This window comes from Mus pahari, chromosome 5 (genome assembly GCF_900095145.1).
Source record: "Mus pahari chromosome 5, PAHARI_EIJ_v1.1, whole genome shotgun sequence".
In the NCBI taxonomy this organism is placed as follows: domain Eukaryota; kingdom Metazoa; phylum Chordata; class Mammalia; order Rodentia; family Muridae; genus Mus; species Mus pahari.
Genome location: NC_034594.1, coordinates 35,116,502 through 35,130,387, shown reverse-complemented (window position 1 = coordinate 35,130,387; position 13,886 = coordinate 35,116,502). Strand labels below are relative to the sequence as shown.

Below are 13,886 nucleotides of genomic sequence, written 5' to 3'. Positions count from 1 at the left end.
TATCTTTCCACAAATCCAGCCCTACAAAGGATAATAGATGGAAAATGCCAACACAAGGAGGGAAAGTACACCCTAGAAAACACAAGAAAGTAATCTTTCAACAACCCCTAAAGAAGATAACCACACAAACATAATTTTACCTCTAACAACAAAAATAACAGGAAGTGGGTTGGGGATTTATCTCAGTGGTAGAGCTCTTGCCTAGCAAGCAGAAGGCCCTGAGTTCAGTCCTCAGCTCAAAAACAAACAAACAAACAAAACCAGGAAGTAACAATCACTTTTTCTTAATATCTCTTAACATCAATGGACTCAATTCCACAATAAAAAGGCGTATACTAACAGACTGGATACATAAACAGGTCCAAGCATTTTGCTGCATACAGGAAATGCACCTCAGTGACAAAGACAGACACTACTTCAGAGTAAAAGGTTGGANAACAATTTTCCAAGCAAACGGTCCCAAGAAACAAGCTGGAGTAGCCATTCTAATATTGAATAAAATCAACTTTCAACCAAAAGTTATCAAAAAAGATAAGAAAGGACACTTCATACTGGCCAAAGGAAAAATCTTCCAAGATGAACTCTCAGTTCTGGACATCTGTGCTCCAAATTCAGGGGCATCCACATTCATAAAAGAAACTTTAGTAAAGCTCAAAACACACATCGCACCACACACAATAATAGTGGGAGACTTCAATATCTCACTCTCAGCAATGGACAGATCATGGAAACAGAAACTAAACAGAGACACAGTAAAACTAACAGAAGTGATGGACCAATGGATCTAACAGACAGTTGGAAGAGACTGTCTTGTGAGGGAACAACTCGACATAGTCACGGTGGTCCACTGGCTACCATGAAGGTGAGTCGGGGGTTAAACATGAAACCCTCACCATTGCCTTCTCACAACAAACATGGTATTGTTTGAGGAGTTAAATGTTGTGTACAAATAGTAATGAAAAAGTGGAAACGAACTGTTTCAATTTGATACATACCTATTGCTGGGAAATGTGTTGGGAAATGCAGGGAAAGGTCCAGGCAGTCAGGTCCCTCTTTGAGGTTCATGTGTGGTGCTAGCATATACATTTAAGAAATAGCTGTGTATAGGAATGTTTTGGGCCATCTTGATTTCAGCTTCATGCTAGATTCTAAGGTATGAATGACCTCTGGGCAAATCTGACCTTTGTAATTGTAATCCATTCATTATATTATAGAGCTCCTCACTCCTGCCCCTCCCCTTCTCCCCTCCCCTTCTCCCCTCTTCCTTCTCGTCTCTCTCTCTCTCTCTCTCTCTCTCTCTCTCTCTCTCTCTCTCTCTCTCTCTCTCTCTCTTCCTCTTTCTGCATAATTTTTATTTAACTCCCTTAGCATTTATTGCTAAATTATCATATACTGAAGTACAGAAAACATAAAGCATTTATTTTTCAGTCTGAGATCAACTTTCTCTGAAGCCATGTCCCAATCCACCACTGCATGTTGACACCCACCATCACTGGGCACATTCTCATCTCCTGTCTGACTCTGACTTGGCAATAACACTGGAATTAAATGTCCTTAGAAACATGAACCCACATATTTAATTGGCATTGATAAAATCCCTACTCTATTCCCTTAGATACAAGAAAATATCTGACCTACAGAAGTATAGGAGATGTTTTGCAGTAAATACTCAGGAATTTTTATAGGTGAACCCCACACACCACTGATAAATGCTATGACTGTGTTTTTGTCAAGGTGATTATTGCTAATTTATCCAAGTAAATTGACTGAAATGAAATCAAATATAACACAATAACTTATTAAAACTTAGAGAATTAATACCAAGACTGGAGACCCATCAGCAGCTAATTTCACTGAGAATCAGAAAGAAAAATGTCTTGTCAGAGCAGAGCCAATGGGAAAACATCAACAGGGCCAGAGGTCGGGTTTCTTTTTCTTACCCAATAATTCAAATTCCAATGATGCCACTTTTCCAGCACTAATGGACACATAATTAATAAGCCCTCTAAACCCAATGGGAGGAATACTGAAATATTTCCAATGAAATAAATGATGTTTGGAAGGCTTCACTAACTGTTGCCTTAGGGTTCTGTGCGCAGGCTGCAGTACTAGTAGCCAGTTCCCAGGCTACAATTACAGACGATCAATCCTGTTTTTAAGATCTATCTTGGAGTGATTTACACAACATTTGCTCAGTCACATCTAGAAATCAACTCCTGTCATTAAACCAAACAAGCATACCAGCAAACTTTAGAAAACTAAGTGAGCTGATGGCGGAAGTTAATCACAAAACAAAAATAACAACAGAAACTCTGGTTCTGTGTGACGGCTCGTCTCACCTGGAAACCAACGGGTATAGCAAACAATGCAGTCCCATCTGGTCTTGTGCATTAAAAATTGGCTCTTCTTGATTATTACCTCACTTAACTCTTCAGAGTAGTGATACCATGCTCAGAGATATTGAAATCTCACCACTGTCCAGCAGCCTACACACACATATGCTCATTCCTATGTGAGGCTACCCGGAAACACAGATGGAACTTTATAGAAGGTAGTTCAGGGGAACAGTCAAGACTATGGGTAACCAGTTAAAAAAAATCTCAACTTTGTGTTTACTAGTTATGTGACTCAACCATGAATGCATACCAGCCTCAGCCTCAGTTTCAACTGTAAGATGTAGAAATCTATCAAGGTGGTATGTGACGTTGCCAGACCAACAGCTGGTGAGGGCAGTGGAAAGGAAATATATATATATATATATATATATGAGAGAGAGAGAGAGAGAGAGAGAGAGAGAGAGAGAGAGAGAGAGAGAGTCCAGAGACCGAGACCTAGCTGTGAGTGCTGGTCTAATATTAAATGTAGAATCATTAACTTTAAATTCTAATCATAACTAGTTGTATGCCCATCTCCCCTTTCCAGCCTAGTCCTGGAGGCCCAGGAAACATATTCTTGATTCTTAGATCTCTGAGCAGCTTTCTTGATGACTGTCCCTTTAACAAGCCCAAAGAAATATCTGCTGTCCAGAAGGTGTTTATATTAAATACAGGGTGCTGTGTTGTGCCCTAAGGTTCAATTTGTTCAACTTTGGATCACGACATCATGTAAGGCTACATAGTGGTATGTGGGCATGGCGATCTGAATGCGCAGCAACCAAAAATGAATCAAAAACTGAAACACATAGCTAACTGGGGTTACTGGCAGCAGCTGGCTGTATCACCTGACTTCATGGCAGCCTCAGTTCTGAACACACAGCGTGCATGCTTGCACCATGCATGCTGTCACATTAGCAAACATTGCCTCTACTCAAAACTATTCAACACTGTGTATTGTTCTCACTGTACATACAAAATGTTCTGTCTTTACAGCAAGAAGACAGTGTAAGTACCACCCACAAAGACTGGATGTTTCCACTACCCTTTCTTCAGCCTGTAAGTAGCAAGTCAGTACATTTGTGGATTGTTTTGATTTCAGAATTTTAAGATTTCCGTTTGAATTGGTAACTTGGTTCAAAGCACAATCATTACGTGAACTATAGGTTGGGGTTAGAGCAGAGTTTCCTACAGTTTCTGAAATGGCCTTAAACATGCTTTTGCCTTTTTGTACAATAAAAAGTGTCAGTCTTAGCATTGATGGTGATTAAGTCAGAATAACGGACACACCAAGATGCTCTACTCCCTGCAGTACCAAATTCAGTCAAGTCATATTTACATCCATCTCATTAGTGTGAAAATTTCATTTTCTCTTTAATAAATGATAAAATTATATGCTCTATAATTGTTTAAGAATGAATGCCTTCATATTTATCATCAGCAAATTATTTGTATGACTATTCCATATATCTGTATACCTGGCATTGCATTTCTCAGGGAAAATTTTTCCAAGTAGAAAAGGCTTAAGAATCTTATTCTAAGTTCTAGTGCCCTCCTCTTCTAGTGCAGCCCAAGCCCACTCCTCAGACAAATGATGCCCCTCCCCAACCCAGTCTCAGGATGCTAATGAGGCCAAAGACTATAGCTCTTCTATTATCTGTATTCTGTCAATGCCTACCACAAATCTCACATGGTGGGAACTGATAAATACATATGCACTGAATTTTTAAGAAACACAGGGAATATGTAGAAGCTCTGTCAAGCAGGTTAAAGACAGGGCCGTGAGTTCAAACCTCAGCTGCACCATTAATGAGTTGAGGAACAACTGGTAATACAGAAGATCCAAATGACCCCATCTCATCTGTAAAATGATAGTGATAGGGGGTGTGCTAAGTGATTGTTCCATATAACTGTCAATTAGTGGCACTGGATGTAATAGGTATTCTCTAAGAATCAGTAATTATTAATTTTTTATGGTTTGTTTTTCCCAACACAATGTCTAGAATAAGTTTTTCTAACCCTCTAAGTCATTCCTCTTTTATATCAGAAAACAAAATATGGCATCCTTATTTCAAATTTCAAATTAATTTGTAGCAGAAAGCAAATTACAATCTCAAGAGACTTCTAAAAATTTTAAGAAGAAATGTATTTATAGTAAATACTCTTAAAATAAAGCTCCTAAGTGGCCCCAGATATTCTGTAGTATAAGACTGTTCCAGATCTCTTACATTGGAACTATCCCAGTGGCATTTGGACTTTACACAAATGAAAAAGCCATACTGACTTGCAGAACTGTTCTCATAAATACACACACACACACACACACACACACACACACACACACACACACATACACACACACAAATGTATACACACAAGCACTCACGTACACATGTGCACACACATACACACACAAGCATGTACACACAAAGCATTCATATACACATGCACACACACATACAGCACAAACATTCACACACATGCACACATACATACACACACAAGCACATGTGCACACACATATGTATACACAGACACACACTCACACACACGCCAATAAAATTAAGTCTCACTCATGTGCTGACCTCAGCCTCCATCATGAACCCTGTTGCCTTATTAAGAAAAATAAAAAAGTAAGAACAAGCTCTGTCCATGCTTTGCCTCCTCATCACTTAGAGCTAACCCTGGTGGTCAGGACCCTCAAGCCTTGACATTCAAATCACTGTACTTAGTGAGTGATGCTTCTCTCTACCGTAGAGAGAAGAGCAGAGAAACGACAGGAGGAACAGCAGGGGAACTCGTGTACCTTCAATACAGTAATATTCCAAGCGAAGCTCTCGATGGCCTTGTTGAGTTTTCTTCCCTTCAAGCCTTCCTTTGCCCCCAGATTATGAAGTTCCTCGTGGAATTCCATCCCTTTGAAGTAAAACAGAAGGAAGAAAAGTTAGAGCATATTCCGGGAAAACATGCATTTTATCATGAAAATGTTCTCAGTAGAGTATATTTATATTCCTGTTCACTCTCAGAATTTCTAAACAATTTGAATTGTCTCTGTGTCTATTCACTTAGAAGGTGCCTAAGAATGGCTGATGCAGGCTCTGTTTCACTCTGTGCATCCTGCATGCATAGAGACAACAAGGAGCAAAGCCTCCAATGGCTACCACTGACCTTACGTGTCCTTTCCCAGGATTCTATGTAGAAGGCTATGGGAGGTGGAGGTAAGCTCGGGGGAGTTTGCACATCATTCGCTTTGGTTAATGAGCCAGCCCTATGCTCTAAAAGCAGGCCATTGAGCCCATGCAGGTAAAACAGGAATTAGCAGATTTCATCCCAAATAAAAAGACTTATAAAAAATCTTAGGAACACCCACATGTTTTGTATTTCAGAGTGACCTTTCATATACTTTCTGCTCTACCATTCACTCAGGCTTGAATGTCGTAAAGTACATCACTATCACCTTCTGAAGCCTTTCCCTAGGAACCTCAAGATAGGAATCAGAGTCTCTTCTGGACAATTTGTTCCATCTTTGGAGGGCTGGAACTGACTCTGAGCCAAGATCTCCTTTCCAAGAGCTCATATTCCTCAGTGCAAGCTGGCCTTGGACTAAGGAGCTCTAATCTCTCACCCACAGACCAGTCATTTATATGTATAAAGAAAGATTGGATTAAATGCCTTTGGACTCTCTCCCTTCTGCATGGAGCATTCTAACTTGCTTCTGCTCATTGGTGACCCATCTTTGAGGTGTCATCCAGGCAGGGCCACTGAACCAGTTGGCTTTCTGTATTTGACTAATACAGACAGCTCCATCTGGGAGTGCACAATGTCCTACCTGTGCATGAAGCATCCCAACATTGGATAGGGATTTCACACCTTGTTCCCAGTCACCGTATTTTTGTTACTGTAGCCTAAAATCACATTGACTTTGCAGGAGCACAGAGCCCAGACTTCCACGCTAGGTCACCCACTCACTAGTTGTGTGAGTCTGAACTTGAAATGCTGGGCTTCACTCTCCTTCCTGGGGAAACAGCAGGAGTGTCACCAGATGGGACCGTGGTGAAGATCAAATGGGTCAATGTGCATAGAGCTACGAAGTACTGCCTGCGCTTCTGTGTGCATTGGCTAGTTTGATTGTTGTGTTTTTCTGTCCAAAATATCCAAAGTTGCTCACTGGGAAGACTATAAGGACCACCTATTTCCAAGCTAGTCAACTCCATTGTGTGTTGACACGGAGGCTGGATCATTCACCAGCCTCTTACATGTCCCATCCAGAAGAGGAATCTGATGGGCAGTTGTTAAGAGGACAGAATAAGATAGTGCATGTTCTTCAAACATCATAAGCACACTGATAAGCAGCACTGTCTTCTGTCTCTCCTCCTCCTCCTCCTCCTCATCATCATCATCATCATCATCATCATCACTTCATGTATGGAGGGAGGAACACATGGATCCAAGAAACAAAAGCTCACTGATACAGATGAAAGTGAGAATAAACAGGTATCAGTGGATACACAAGGATGTATGACCCCCTCCCATCCTTAGTGAAAGAACATATCTAAAATGAGAATCGGAAAGAGCCAAAGCACAGAAGTAAATAGGACTATGGTTCAAATCCTAACTGTGAAGTGAGTTCTAAATGGCCACATAAAACCACAGCTTCCCCACTAGCAGTGAAAGACTCTAAGAGGCCCCCAACCACAAGGGTTTATCCACATGCCCTATCTCTGGACCTCTTCAAACATTACCCTCCTATACACAAATATAACCTGCTACCACCTAAAGGTCTCCTTTACCAGACAAAGACAAATGTAACTTGAACTGCAAACACTGCCCTGAAATATCTTAATATCTTATGTGGAAGAACAGAAACTTTTTGAAGCTGCTATCACTTGTCATTGTGGTTTCTAAACAAAGTAGAAAAAAAAAACATATTACCTGCTTTCTGACACTGTACAATCTTTTCCTGAACTGTGTCAGCCATTTCTATGAGGACCCGGCTCTCTTGAATCATCTGTCACAAAACATCAAAGAGTAGTTGTTAGGAATCCTTAAACTGGCTTACTGGGAAGACAATGCATGGAGATGCTCTCAAAATATACCCAGGAATGAGGGAGAATCATGAGAGATGGGGAAAGATGCGAAAAATCTCTGTCCCAGCTCTCACCCAGTCACTCAGACAAGAGTCACCTGTCTTACTATTGCACCAGCTGTATAACATACCAGACATGCAATGGGTGCCAAACAACAATTGTTGAATAAGTGAATACAGATTATAAATTAGTCATCAACACCATAAAACTTGTGAAGGTTTAGACTGAATAAACTGTTGATTTACACTAACACCTTCAATTTCCAAAAAGTAATGCCTGCTTCCTGACACTGTAGAATCTTTTCATGATTGTACAGTGTCAGAAAGTATAACGGAACATGCCTGTAACTGCATGTGGGAACCAGGGTCAAGAGAGTGACTGCAAGTTCAAAGCCAGCCTGTTTGCCTGGCAAAGGTCAATCAGGAGTAAATAGTGAGGTTTAGGCCATCCAGGGCCAGGGTGGAACAGCAAGAAAGAAGACAAAAGATCAAGGGATAGAAAAGAAGACAAGGGAGGAGGGGCAAAAGACAGGAGAAAGGCTTGTAGGCTTAAAACAATTCATCAAATGGCCACTGGTGACCAGGGACAATGTGGCTATCAAGTAAAAAATTCAGAGGGAAATCCCACATGAACCCAACCTAACTTAGTCTTTTTCAGCGTTTACAAATGCATTACCAGTTGAATTTTTATTGTCAAAACTTATCAGATGTTCCAATGAGTCAAATCATAGACAAAACATTTTTTTGACACTCAGGCAAAAGAAACATTCTCAGAGGCTTGACAAACCCCACAGTTAACCAAACCAACATATGTGACTGCTGTAGTCAGGAACTTAAATGGCCCCCAAGTCCCATGACTTAATGGCTGGATCCCCAGGAAGGCACTCATAGCAGGTGAAGGAAGCCTCCTGGAAGGTCTTCATGGCACTAGAGTATGACCTTCAGTGGGGCTGTGGATGGAATCCTGCCCTCTTCCTCCATTTCAATTCCAGCCATGAGGTCAAGAGTTGACTCTGCCAAGTTCCCTGAATATGTCACACAGCACTCTACCAGAGGCCAGTAATCAATGTGTCTGCCTTGTAAGCACCAGAACCTCTAAGACCATGGGCCCAAACAGACCATCCTTCTCTAGAAAGAAATCCCAGGTATTTGCTACAGTAATGGACATACAACTAACACATTCACATGCTTTTAAAATATGGACTTAAAGGCTTAATGAATCTTAGATATCATAACCAACCCCTTTCTTCTGTAGATATAGAAACTATAAGGTTAAAACTTATATGTTTGATATGACCAGTGAAATGGAATTAATTAACGAGGGAGCTAAACTCAGAGTCCCCATTCCTGGCAGACAACTGTTTCCATTTTTGACTGTCATCTCTTTTATTTTACCCCCCATCATGCCCACATGAGACTGCCTGGGCTCATACCCAGGAGCAGACCTGCTCCAGCCCACAGGCACAAACAAGGCCATGTGCACCATCCATTACAACCAGATTCTAATCTGTTCCCTGGAAAGCTATCTTTTTAAAAGGTGACTGATAAGTTCCTTTGATAGTATCTTAAATGAGATCAATTTGTTGGTTTTACACTCAAACAAGAAAACATGACATGATTCTCTAGTAAGAAACCCCCTTTCTTTTGATTTGCAGCATTTTTATTACAGAACCTCTTCGTGTGTAAGTGGACTACATTTCCTGCAAAATTCCATAATGTCACTGCCCCTGTGACCATCTCAGATGGAAGCATCTTCTGAGTCACCTCTGATTCTTCTGTCTAGACTGGCAGTGTCGGTGTCCCCTATATCTCATGAGGACCTTTTTCTAACGATCCTCTTATCGTTCATTGATAATTTCTACCTCTGTCTCTAGTCTCATCTCTTAACTTAAAAGGAGCTAACAAAAGCACCAATGAAATATTGCAGTGGATTTGGGTAGTTGTCCCTATCTCCCCTTCCTATCAAATGCAGCTGACATCCATTGTGTGTGTGATGTTGTGCAGGACTCACCGTGATGGTCAGACATTGGCCCTGGTTGTCATCAGTTGCCCCCTGACCAATTCTTTGTCCTAATCTCTCCAGTCCAGCAATTAACTCTACTCATCCTCCTCCTCCTGGGGCTTCCTGGCTCTGTCTCTTATTCCCTTTTCCATTTCCACATATGAGAAAGTACCTGGCCTCAGCTCTCATTTTCCTCTCTGTTGATCTCTTCTCTAGGTATTTTTATCCCTTCTTAGATTCATCAAACGTTCTGTACCCCTTATGACCATTTCATAACAAGGCTCACCCCTCTCAATTTCAGTGGCCCACATGTATGGTTTCCAAGGTAGGATGCTCATGTTCCCTGTGGCATGACATGGGGGTGCACAAGATAGATATTTCATGTGTGAGATAAAACAAGACTTTTTAACATTTATTTTATCGTAAATATGAAAAACATTGATTGTGATACCTCACTAAATTAAAGCCACATGTTCCCAAATGGTAGCCAGGGCATCACAGGGAAAGAAAGTAATTTCATGCTGGAAAGAAGCTGAAAGACACTTGCCACTCCCATGTTTCTTCCAGAGAATCACAACTTGCAAATGGCTGTAAACTGATCCCATTTATATTATATTGCTCTAACCTGCCTGGACTCCACCAGGAAAAATGAAAACAACCTCACAAACCCAAGCAAATAGCACCTTACAGTAGACTCTCCATAATTCCTTCATTCCTTCCCCAGACATGAGGTGAGCTGAAAAACAAGGATGTAGTGATCAAATCTGCCAGGCACACTCACAGAACAGAAGAAAAGTATACACCAGCTTCTACTCTTTACATTTATATGTGTGTGTGTGTGTGTGTGTTCAAATATGCTAGTATTTTATATATGCATATACAGCTTATGATGAGAATATTTGCACAAAATGTAAAAAGAGTGCTCAGTACTATTTGCTTGCCCTTCCCAATCCACTCCCAGGCTCAGGCTTAGGCTCAGGGTAGGGAGTTTGATCTCTCTGGGCAGCACCATGCATGCACTCCCACCTTCTGACTTTTCTTGACATCAGCCGAAGGAACCACTACCAAGTGTCAAGAGTAGAAGTCCGTAGAGCAGAGGTTTAGACAGCTACCTCAACATGGTTCCTTCCCTGCTGACCTACGGTTTTAGAACTTCCTCTCTGCAAGGCTCCAGACAAGGCAGATGTAGAAAAGTACTGAATGCCAGAAAGAGCTGCCCCTTACTTCATTAGGCCAGGGTTCCACCACAGACTTCCACTGTTGCTAACTGCTGGATGTTCACCACCCACTGTAGCCAAGGCCTTTTTTGTCCCCTGTCCCCTGCCCCCTGACCTTACACACTTGCTGTGTATCCAACCGCTGAACCAGCCCAGCCTGTGTATCCTGTGTTTAGGCCCAGCTTGAGAAGTGTAGATCTCACCACTCAACAAAGAAGTTTCTGTTTGTAGCAGAAGACCATTACAGAACACTACTGCTGATCCAACTACAGAGAAAACCTGACTGTGGGGAGTGCCCAGCCACAACTGACAGATTTACAACACAATTTTTATACTTAATGCTCAGGAAATAGCACAGAAGAGGGGGCAGAGCCAGAAGTCGAGGAAGCCTTCTGTGAGCGTGAATACATCTTCTAGATAGGACAGGAAAGCTGAACTGATGAATGGTAAGGTTTCATCCTATCATGACTCAAAAACTCTCCACAGATGCTAATTTTCTGTGGAATTCCATTGAAATTCATAGTCCCACCAAACTTTCTATTTAGAGCCACTTTAAAGATAGTTTATCACAGACAATGACATTTTGCAGAAAAAGAATATGAGCTGAGAGCTGATTTGCCTAATGGCACAGGGTTAGAGAAATACTTGAGAGTGGAACCCAGGGATTGTGAGCACCAGACCTGAGCTTATGGGTTACCCTGTGATTAGTGTTAAAGGCTGAGTTTCTACTTCAAGAACAAGTTGGGGAGCATCGCTTAGCAGCATCCATCAGGCAAATCCATGAAAGTAGAAGCTTTTCATGTCCGCATCTTCTAGACAGCATTCACGACATATGTCAGCCATTATAGGCAGTCTCCATATGCAATAGTTAGAAGTTCTTTCATGCGCATCCCTACTTTTTTAGGAAGGATCTAGACATTTGGGCAGGTTCCTACCTGAGAATGTTTACGAAGCTTTGCAGACCCATTGCTCTTCTATCCCGCTACGAGCCATCTATCTTTTGCCTTCTTTCTAGTCAAAAGCCAGGTCTTAGGTCTCTGGGTCTCTAGTCATATGATGGATTATTTGTTCAAACTGCTGAAAGTCAATTCTTGATCTTAGAGCATAAGCCATTGGTGTTCTGTTCAGGAACATTTCCCCTGTGTAGGGGCGTGGGGGGGGGGGTCTTCCTGATGTTGGAGTTGGAAAAGGAACTGAAGTAGCTGAGGGGAGTTGCAGCCCCATGGAGGGAGCAACAGTGTCAACAGGCCAGACCCCCTGGAGCTCCCAGGGACTGGACCACCAACCAAAGAATACACATGGAGGGACCCATGGCACTGACCACATATGTGGCAGAGTATGGCCTTGTCATCAATGGGAGGAAAAGCCCTTGGACCTGAGGGTGTTCAATGCCCAGGTGTAGGGGAATGCCAGGGCTGAAAGACAGGAGTGGGTGGATGGGTGGGGGGCACCCTCTTAGAGGCAGGGGGAGGGGGGATGGATCGGGGGGTTCTGAAGGGGAGACCTTTAAAGGGGAAAAAGGTCTTTATTTACATTTGAAATGTAAATAAAGAAAAATAGCCATTAAAAAAGGAAAAAATTTGTTGAAAGTCATTCTACTTGAATTCCATTAAACACAGCACCTTTATTAATGGGAATGCTGCCACTTAGATATTTGCAAACTAGAGGAGGACAGTTCTCTGTAGTTTTGAAAGTTAAATGGGACAAATACAAGCACCATTTGTAGACTGACATCTTTTTGATTTTAAGCATTCAACCCCCTTTCTCTATGAAACAAAAACAAATACAAACCTCGTATTCCCCGCCAGCTGCTGGGAAACCGGCAATGATGTGATCAGTGTGCAGGGCTTAGCCTCAGGTCATACTACCCAGCCTGACTTATGACAGCACAGGACATAGAACCTGAGCAGAGCCGACCACATCCTCTGTCTCCACATTTGTGGTGGTGACAATTCGACACCATTATTGCTTTCTTCAGGGATCATTATATCTTCTCAGTAGTTCTACTTCCAAAGCACCTGCCAACTCACCTTGAGGAATTGCTTGAAATGCTGGTTTTTACCTAGCTCTTAGTACAATTTATCTCATTCATACAAAAAGCCAGGTGGGGAGATTTTATTAACTACTCTGGTTGATGTGAATAAATACCTGGCAAACAGTGACTTAAAGAAGGAAGGTTGTTTGGGTCACTTAAGGAAGACCAGCTGTCGTGAAGGAGAAGGTATAGTGGCAGGATCATGGGGTTGCTTCCTCACCTCCAGGGAGACCAGAAAGACTATGGAGGGAGATGTGGGTGCTGGCCACTATTTTTCTTCTTGCTTTTCTATTCAGTTTGGGACACTATTCTGACACTATTCTGCATGTCACCCACATTCAGGTGGATCTTTACCTTCAATTCATCTTCTTTGATTAAAAAAGAAAAAAAAGCTTTACAGATATATTCAAAGTTGTACCTTCTTCTTGCCCTGGGCTTCTTTACTCCAACCTAATGGACAAAATGATTCATCACACGAAACCTCTCTACATTTTTCAGGCCAATTTGACTAGCTCAATGTCTTTAACTAAAGTGTTCCAAAAATTCGAGAAATAAGGAATGCAGGTCAAATGAGAATGCATGTAAGCTAGATCCAAGAAGAATCTTGAGAAATTCTTCTTCATGCATTCTTCATAGCCAGTGTTGCTAAGGACCTGGTATCAAGTAGAAATTGCCACCTCTCAAGATGACAAAAATTAATCCATTATCTAACAACTGAAAAAAAAAACAAAAACATCAGTTGACATTGCTGTGTCCAAGAGTGAGAAGGTGTCCACGCACCAAGTTCATTGTTTTGAAATAGCTAGCTCGAGTTGGGCACACACACATACACAGCTATTTTTTTTTTTCTGAGTTCTACTGCTGTACAAACTAGTATACTTTTTGAATTTCAAACTAATAGAATATTTTCCACAAAGTTTACAATGGGACAATGATGAGAAGAATACTTTTGATTTATTTACTTATTATAATGGAAATTGCTTTTAATAAACAGAACTATATTGCAGGCGGCCAGAGATGGGGGGGTGGGGGGATGGCTCAGCAATTAGGAGTGCAGAGTGCTTCCCTCAAATGTGGATTCCAGCACCCAAGTCAAAGGGGCTCACAGCCTCCTGTAACTCCAGCAGACCAACAGCCTCTTCTGACCTCTGCAGGCACATGTACACATTGGGGG

At 41.6% G+C, this 13,886-nt stretch overlaps 1 protein-coding gene across 1 annotated transcript in view; it reads right to left on the bottom strand.

Annotated features, from left to right (window-relative positions):
* Plcl1 (phospholipase C like 1 (inactive)) overlaps positions 1-13,886 on the bottom strand; it is a 330,244-nt gene that overhangs the window by 32,661 nt on the left and 283,697 nt on the right. The window contains exons 4-5 of the mRNA XM_021197774.2: positions 7,305-7,380; positions 5,179-5,288 (exon numbers count right to left, since the gene is read on the bottom strand). Coding sequence (XP_021053433.1) covers positions 5,179-5,288; positions 7,305-7,380 — 186 coding nt within the window. The remainder of the gene's footprint in view (positions 1-5,178; positions 5,289-7,304; positions 7,381-13,886) is intronic.